The 9,322-nt window shown below is 39.8% G+C and overlaps 1 protein-coding gene across 2 annotated transcripts in view; it reads right to left on the minus strand.

Moving 5' to 3' along the window:
• RPS6KA6 (ribosomal protein S6 kinase A6) overlaps positions 1-9,223 on the minus strand; it is a 31,062-nt gene extending 21,839 nt beyond the window's left edge. Inside the window, exons 1-2 of one of the 2 annotated variants that reach the window (XM_027645243.1) lie at positions 9,205-9,223; positions 1,912-1,971 (exon numbers count right to left, since the gene is read on the minus strand). In XM_027645243.1, the coding sequence (XP_027501044.1) occupies positions 1,912-1,956 (45 nt within the window). In that variant the 5' untranslated portion in view covers positions 1,957-1,971; positions 9,205-9,223. Of the gene's footprint in view, positions 1-1,911; positions 4,295-9,204 lie in introns of those variants that run through there. The other variant, XM_027645244.1, reaches the window with a different exon arrangement.
• Positions 9,224-9,322: the final 99 nt, after the last annotated feature.

Genomic DNA, 9,322 nt, shown 5'->3' on the forward strand with positions numbered 1-9,322 from the left:
GACTATGCAAATATGTAGTCAGAGCAAAGATGCACCTATCTTTTCATTCTCATCTATTTTTTTAAACACTGCCTAATTTAAGGCAGGTAAGAACAGCAGCAATTCAAGTCACCTGATGAAAGCAGCAAGTTGTCTAATTATACACCAAGACTTAATGGCTGGTTCTTCCTAAGAAATATGTAAATACTCTATTTAGAAGCCTTTTTTCTTCACCATCCTAATTTGTATTCCTAAACACTGGGAACCTTTGCATGAGAAAAGATCTTTAAGAGTTCACCCTCTCCGGTGTTTATCACCCACCTCGAGTCATTAGCCTGTGACATCACACGTGGTTGCTGCGGAGACTGAGAGTATTTCTGAATGTGAACTCGGGAGAAAAATGTTTTCCATGCAAATAAAGACTAACTTGAGATGGATGAAATGAGTTATTTTCTTATAAAAAGTGTTTTACCTTCACAAAAGATGTCTATGTAATTTCACCTACTTAACCAGCATTAAGGTACTAAAAACTGGCACGACTGAAGTATAAAGAGACCTCGACAAGAACCAAGCAGATAAAGAGCTGAACAGCCACCAGCCAGTTTCATTTTCATTTTCATTTCTAGTCTGGCCTCCACAAATGGCAAGATTTGGTTATCTGATTCTGTGCTCTGCTGCTCGAGTAGCAGATTATTTCTGAGCTGAGGTACCAGCTCCCACCGAGCCTTGCACCAGAGGGAACTGTTCCCAGCAGGTTCTCCAGGAGCCAAAGTGCTCAAAGGAACACCGGGTGGCTTTGTGCCACCTGACTTGTTACAGCCTCTCTGGGATGTGGCTCCAGCACCCGACAAACAAGCTCAGCAACATCCTCCTCCTGGTTGAAGAACAGTGAAAGACAGAAAAGACAGACAAGCCACTGCTCAGCTCTCCCTGCTCCATGTGAGGCAGCTCTGACACTGTTTATTTACTGCTCCACACCAGGAAATGTCCAGGCACCACATGGTTCTACCCCCAAGAGTTTATTCTCTAAATCCCTTACTTACAAAAGTTGTTGCAACCCAAAGCAGTGGTTACAGCTGGCAATAAGATTTACTTATAGAATCCCAGACTGGTTTGGGTTGGAAGGGACCTTAAAGCTCATCCAGTTCCACCCCCTGTCATGGGCAGGGACACCTTCCACTAGCCCAGGTTGCCCCAAGCCCCATCCAACTTGGCCTCGGACACTTCCAGGGATGGGGAGTCCACCACCTCCCTGGGCAAGAGATACCTGACACCTTCTTTATGATTTTGATCAAAAACATCAGGATGGCTGTGTTGAAAAATGATGTCCAATTTTTCCGTGCAAAGTCGGGTGTTTCACCACACGCAGGATTAGGGTGAAGTTTAGTCCCAGGTTTAGCCAGCACACAGAACACTCACCTTCAGCATCTCCCAAATACACCCATCATCGAGGCACTGGACAAAAATCATGCTCAATAGGGCTTATCTGGGGTATTTCCACATAAAAGCAAAAATTAACATACTGGTGTAAAAATTAATTCTGTTCTAAACCAGCAGGAATTAAGGACCTTTGAGCTCTGAATGTATTAAAAACACAAAGGAAGAGCAGATGACAGTGTAGCAAGAGCAACGTGAGGCATCTCTATAAACGGTTCAAGGGTGGCCTGAGCATTTTCTGAGGCTCTCCAGCACACGGAATCTCTCCATAAAGCTCTGCCTCATGCAGCAGATTTTCCCAAACAAGTCACTTAAAGCCTCTACCCAGGCACTAATTTCCAAAATCATCTTTGAGACTGAAGAGTCTCTTCAGATCTTGGTCAAAGAAAATGATGGGTTCAAAAGTTATTAGAGAGCAGGGAACGCATAAATTTTATTTCCAAGGCAAGTTATGCTACTGAGTGTCTGGGGTGAACAGATACCAAACACACTTACGTGGTAGGAATATGGTTCACCTTCCTCCATGGGCTCATCTGCCATTTTAAGGCCATTTAGCTGGAGAGGGGAAGGAGAAAAAGAAAAAAAGAAAGAAAAAAAACAACATTAAAACACAACAATTTCAAATTAACAGAGTTCCTCATTTGACCAATTTACATTTCAGAGCACACAAGTGAAAACTCATGTTCTTGTTGCTCTAATTTAGAACTGTAGTTTCAAACAAACACTACTACTCAGTAGTTATATTTAGCATCTCCCTTATGTATCATTTAGCATATCCCTTTGTAAATGCCATCATTATTATTATGTCAGTGTTATTTAATTGGAATTAGTCTAAAATTCTTTCTTTAAAAGCTATAGACACCATCCATACAAGATGACACTCACATAAAATCCCCGTTATGCACAGAGTTTGTGTACAGATGCTTTTCAGAGACCTAAAACCCTAAAATCTCATGATGAAAATTAATTTGCTGTTTGAAGATAAAAGATTCACAGGCAATTTCAAGTCTTTTTGAAAAGAGCAAGTCCAGGGTTGCAACAAAAAAAAGTTTAGAAGTTAAAGCTCTCCCTAAGAAACAAACAATTCAATGCTGAAACTGTAAAAAAATACCAAACCTCAGAAATATGAAGGATGTGCTCTGCTCAGACATGCAAAGCATTAATTAAAAACTGGAAATACCTGACAAAAATGAGTGAATCCCATTATGGATTTTGCTAGTAAAACCTGTTAATTTATATGTGAATTGTTCAGCATCACTACCTTTATGTGGCACAGATTTCACCCCAAAATTTTAGAAATAACAGAAGGAAATTCAAACAATATTTTTTTTACTGAAAGAAGAAGTTGAACCTTAAAGTTCTTAGACTGGGTAATGACTTCTTTGTTGTTGTTGAACTTCTGAATTTATCTAAAATCCCTGCCTAAGACACCAAACTATGGGAATTGGTAAAACACAGGACTACAGAGACTCTGGAAATGCCACCCAGACCATGCCTCTATTTAAACCAACCCCCAAATGTGGATGAACAGGAAGGGCTGGAGAGGCAGGTTGGTACCACCCCAGCAAACCTCAACCACTTCCACTGCTGCTACACACTCCTGATTTTAACTGGAGCTTTTAAAAGCTAATTCATACATTAATGACTTTGATAAAATTAAATCTCTAATTTTTGCGTCAAGACACCGGCATTTATTTTTGGATTATATCCTCACCCAGTTTAACCAAGCCCTGGTATATTCAACTCATGTTCATCATCCATCTCTCCTGTATTACCCCCCCTTATTTCTAAAAGCCTAAAATCACCCACCCATTACCCTGAATTGAGAACCCAGTGCTACAAATTGACATCATTTATTTCCTTTTTTTGTCCCAATTTTTTTTTTTTTTTTCCAAATTAGATGCTGGGAGGGGTGAGACACCCACTATGCCTTGTTACTGTGTGAATTAACTCAATACATCACAAAAAAATACCAAATTTCAGCCCAGCTCTGACCTGCAACCTCACTTCAGATGATGCCATGTAATTTCTTTTCACAGTATCATGAGATTACACTCAAGTGTGAATTCATGTGAGACCCACCAAAACTGTCCAAAAAACTTATTTGGACCTAGTAATAAAAGGGGTTTCCACTCAAGATCCTCATTTGTCATTCACGGACTTTATTTTGAAGCAAATTTAGTGCACATTTCACCTTTTCTTTCTTTCTTTATGGTCAGTATTTTCCAAATTTTGTAACACTTTATCTCAGGAACCAACACTTCCAGCCAGAAGAACTGTGTATACACTGAAAACAGCAAAACAGGTAATCAGCCACAAAAAATGGGGTTTTGAACCCAAAAATCAGTGTGTTATTTGATCTATTTTGTCCCTGAGCACGCCATATAACCATACTTTCAACCTGCTGGCAAATCAAATACACTAAGTTATTGGATTTTTTATGGCAGGCAATCATCTTAATTAACAATTTCCTATTGTACACTTTTCCCCTTCATTGTTGCTCCTTGGATTGTGTTTGTTTTTTCCTGCCCAGTCTCTCTCTTCCGATACAGACTGGGACACCTGCCAACTTTTACTCCAAAGAATTTCATGTTCAAGGGCATGAATCTATTTTTATTACTTAATATAACAACTACACTTCTGCCTTATTTCTTTGTGAACCCTGGTCACTGTCCATTAAGAAAGAAGAAAAAAAAAAAACAAGAAACAAAACACAACAAACCTGTTGGAACTCAAGTAGTTTTAGTCATTCAATTAAAGTCAATGGCAAAAATTAAATCTTTACTGTTCAATTATTTATATTGTACAAGTTGCAGTGACTAGAAGTTTCCACTGTCCCCCTTATTAGGTAAAAAAGAAAAGTGACAATTAATACTTATTTCCCACCTCTGTGGAAAGCAGATACAAAATTCAGCTTCCTCAATCAAAGTGCAACTCCTTTTACTGATTTAATCATGAATATTTATGCACAAACATACATAGGACACAACTATTTTCACCTCTAAGTAATTACTTATACTACTAAATACCTATGAATGCAAAAACTTAAATTATTATTAACCAATAGAAACACAGATCTCTATAAAGAGAACAGTTAAAGAAGCCAGGCTATGATTCTAAAGAGATTCCTTCATCCTTGAATCATTTCACAGTTCAGTGCTGCGAGAGTCCTACAACCAACTGAACATTTTAAATATTAACTTCCATGAAAACACAACCTGAAACTCAGACATTTAGCAAACACTGACAATCTTTCCAAATGCAACTTTAGGAAATTACAGAAAGTGCTTCACATTGTTGATTAATATAAAATAACAAAAGAAACTATGTCAATAGATGAGCTCCAAGCTTAGGTCGGACCACCTGGCAGGTAAGAACTTACTTTTCCAGAGGTGCAGGTTCAGGGAGCCAATGCTCTGAGTCCCAACTGCTCCTGATTTAAATAGTTGCCCTGGATCCCATGACCAGCCAGGACCAGACCCCATTCCCTTGGGAGAATATCCAAAGGGCGTTGTGGGCTGCTAAAAGGCTTACCTACTATTGCACGTTTTCCTTTGGATAATTACAGAGGAATCCCAGTGTTACCAAAGATGTGAACCCTCTTCCCCCCCATATTAAGAATGTTTTGGCCACTTAGGTGGTAAATGTGTGATGGTTTGGCTGAAAGAAGCCAAAGGTCAGCAAAAATGCCAAACCACAAGGAAAAGCAGGAGAAGGTGTAAAGCTGGTTCATCCTGCCCTGTTCCTACAGGTCTTCATTTAGGCATTCAAACAGAATTAAAAATGTTCTAGAAAAAGCAGAACTGGGAATTTTATCATCACACAATTCTTAGAAGTGGAAAGCATCTTCCACTCCCATAAAATCTTGGTGGCTTCAAACAGGTAAAATTCTACCTAAGGATCACCGAAAGCTCTGGATTCCTCCACAGTTCCTCCTTCCATTTGAGAATTCACTGCAGCAACAGCAGACCTGCACCTTAATTCTCCCAAATGAACACAGGACTAACCAGTTCCCTTCCCCACAGACAGAAGTACCACCTCAAATACTTATTTCAAAATATGCCAGTGGAAGCTTACATTGGAAACCCCAATTATTTCAAAAAGACTTTGAAAACAAATCCTTTGAACAAAAATCCTGTTAGGACGATTACATTTGTTCCTCATTTATTCTTAATTACATTTATAGAGAGTTTGAATCATTAACTTAATTAGCAACACACTGGCCTACTGAGTAATTCCTGGGATAGCTCTGAGGAATTTGAGAGTTCTGTGCACAGCCAAAAAGGTGAGAGGTTCTATTATTTTTTTTTTAAATATCTAAAAGTCAGTGTGAACAAAACTGAAGCTTAAAGACACATGATCTTCCTATGAAACATCCCCAACTCTTCTCCACTATTCTCATGCACTCTTTAACACACCAACTGGCAGAGGAAGATAAAACAATCTGCCTTATAATAAAATAAATTAAAAAACCTGAAACCCATAATCAATTACGAGAGAAAGTTATAAAGCTCTTTTCCTATGGCAAATAAATCATACATTCAGCCAGGACACCAAACCTTCAGCAACATATAATTACTGGTTTTAAGGGAACATTTTGATCCTTCCCATTATGAGATATCAGAACTACGTGTGCCTCAAACTAGTTACAGCTCTGACAAGACACAAACCTGACCCCAAGCACAGGGATCACTGAATTACTAAAGCACTTGAGATCTTTATGATTGTAACTCCAGAATCAAAGGGCATAAACCAGCCAGCCTCAAAATCATGTTTAATGGCAGGTAATTCTGGAGAAGGGTAAGACTTAAACTTGATGAAAACAACATACTTCAAATTTTATTCTTAATGTAGTAAAGAAGTACATCTACATAAAGACCAAAATTCTATATGTTATGAATTAACAAATCACATAATTCTTTGGATTTAGGGTTATTGTGAAGTCTCTCCAAAGGGATCCTGCAGGAAGCAAGGTGAGCCACCTGCAACAGCCCACTGGCTCCTCTTAGAGCCCAGAATACCACAGCACATTTCTAAAATTACCTTTAAAAGTGGTATTCCAAACCAGAAAATCATTATTATTGCATTGCAGCACTTCTCAATGCATAAAGACACTCATTGTTTTCCCTTTAAGAGCATTAATGCGCATACTTTTTTCTTTTTCTTTTAAAGGCAACTTGTTCTGAGAAGTCTTTCTAAAATTGTTGCAGTGGCTGAGGGCACTTATCATTCAAATTAGGGGCAGTACTTTTACTTTCTTTCCTTAAGGTAACACCACGGGGTTGTGGAGATTTTCGGAGATGCACAACTAGGTAGCTGAGTCATCCACGTCACTGCCAGTAATTACTCACAAAGGAGTTATGCAACCCCCAACACTGACAAAATTCAGTGGCCTCTGTCAGCCCAGGCTCCCAACATGCTCCGGAGGATGCACTGAAAACACTGCCTGAAATCAAAGATGTATTTATTTCAACTGGCACAGGCAGCAGCTCCTGCACAACAGCAGCAGAGCTCAGCTCCTGAGCGTGCCTTTGGGAGGGCACCAACTTTCAATGCAGCCCAGTCTTCCAGCAGAATATTTGAGTTTTCAGGCACTTTGCTGTTTCAGCTTTGTCTTCCTTGTCACAACCAGGCAATTAAGCAACTGGTTTCTGAGGTATTTCTTGCAAAAAGAAGTATTTGAGTGTGAGGTTGCATTTATGCAATTCCCAATATTCCTGGATTGCACACAGCATGTGCTTACGTCAACTACACAGTCCTGTGAAATGCCATCCTCCCTGTCCAGTGGGCAGAAAATACCCAAATTACCATATTCTGCCCAATTCCAAGTACTTCTGCACTTCATGCAGCTTGATCAATAAAATGTGAACAATTATTTTCCTGTTTCTTTGTAGACTGTAATCACATTTTAATAATCTCCAACAGCTGATTATAATCAACACTCTCACGCCTATTTTTACTACCATGAAAATGCTTATTAATCCAATATTCAGGAGGAAAGAAGTTCACTGGATGTTTGAAGCTTAAACAGCATGACACCAACTCTTCCTACCCAGGCTTAGGGAATTCCCAGAGTCCCAAAACTCTACAGGTGACAGGCACAGGAATACAAGGACAGACAAGAACAGCACAGTGCTCAGCCCCAAACCCCCAGCACTTCAAAGACCCTCCCAAAAAAGGGCAGAATAATCCAATCCTAAATTTCAATAATTTCTTCCAAAAGTTCATGTTGTTATTGTGACTTGAAGGCAGGAAACAAATTTTGGTGTTTCAAGATCACATCCTTCCCTCGCCAACTGTATTTACTCAAGTCAACACAAGTGCTCCTGCAAATGCACTTATTGCTAATAATCCTCAATTTAGTCAACAAGAAGACCCCTCAGGTTTTTCCTATTCCACAACAGATGAACACCAGGAACTCTGTTGACTGCAGTTCCAGCAAGGCCCAGGTCCCCAAGATCTCTCTGCCAATACAAGGACTATGGGCTACAGTTAACTCTATAAAATTAAAAGTGAAACTCCAAACCAAAATTCATTTTAACGTAAAATACGCCTTGGTAAATCCCCAAACCACTTGAATATGAAAATCCAACAAGTGAAAAATACAGCACATCCCTGAGATGCACTTATGGAAAGGGTTATGACAGCAAGTATTGTTGAGAACAGCAACTATATTCCTGAAGAACAGATCAGCAGGACCAAGAGAGTTCTCAGACTTTCACTAAGTTTCATACCTCAACTACAACACACTATTTTTACAAACTGTAAGACAAATAAATAAGCCTTAATACTTCTGCTGACTTTCTAATCCTGTAGCTTCACTAACATAATTAGGATTTCTCTAATATTAAGGTACAGGGACTGCATCAAAGTATTATTAGATCATTAGAATATTTTAAATTATTAAAGCGTAGCAGCCACAGTGTAAAAATGCACATCCAGTAATTATTGCACTTGGAAGTGGTACTAAAAAAAACCAAATATTAAAAACGCTAAGAGATTTGGGTTTTCTCCCCTTTATATGTATGAATTTTTATCAGAGCATAAAAATTCAATTGGACATCCTTTCACTCTTCCCAAAACTCTACCTTATGCCTGTTCTGCACACTTTGTACTTAGACGTGATTTTGCCACAGACCTTTTTACTTCCAATAAGGTCTGCTGCATCCCAGAAAGCGAGTCTGACCAGTTTGAAGCAGCTTTATTTAGATAACATCTTTTGTGTGTCTAACAGACCTCGGTGCAATCTTTTATTTGTCATACCTGACGATACTCGATACGCAATCCCACGCTTCTGATTTCAAAGTGCAAGAGTTTTAACACCCGAGCACCACGTTCTGCTGAGGCGCAAAGATCGTTGCAACACAACCAGCTTTACCTTTTTATTTCCTTTTAAACAGCGTCTGGTGCTTGCTGATGGAAGCACTTCGAGTGCTAAGCAATACCGAGGAGATGTTCCCCGGTTTTTAAACACGTTTAAGCATCCACAGCTCAGTCAGGCACTCCTGGCTCTCTCTGCTCGTTGTGTGCATGATAACTAAAGTATGGTTAGTTATTCAGCGTTTAAGCATCCAAAGCTCACTCAGGCACTCCTGTACCTCAGTCAGGCACTCCTGGTTCTCTCCGCTCGCTGTGTGTGTGATAATTAATGTACAGTTAGTTATTCAGCGTTTAAGCATCCAAAGCTCACTCAGGCACTCCTGGTTCTCTCCGCTGAAGACCGTGTGTGATAATTAACGTGTAGTTATCCAAGGAGGAGGTAAAGGGACCTCTCCGGCGACAACCTACCTGGACGCGCAGCCACGGTAACACGCGCAAATATTCAGCAGAACTTAAAGTAACTTTCCACGGCCACCAAAGCGAGTTCGCGCGGAGCGGGGCCGGACACCTGTGACACGGGGGGGGG

The sequence above is a fragment of the Corapipo altera genome, unplaced genomic scaffold (genome assembly GCF_003945725.1).
Source record: "Corapipo altera isolate COAL_440 unplaced genomic scaffold, ASM394572v1 65, whole genome shotgun sequence".
NCBI classification, from domain to species: Eukaryota; Metazoa; Chordata; class Aves; order Passeriformes; family Pipridae; genus Corapipo; species Corapipo altera.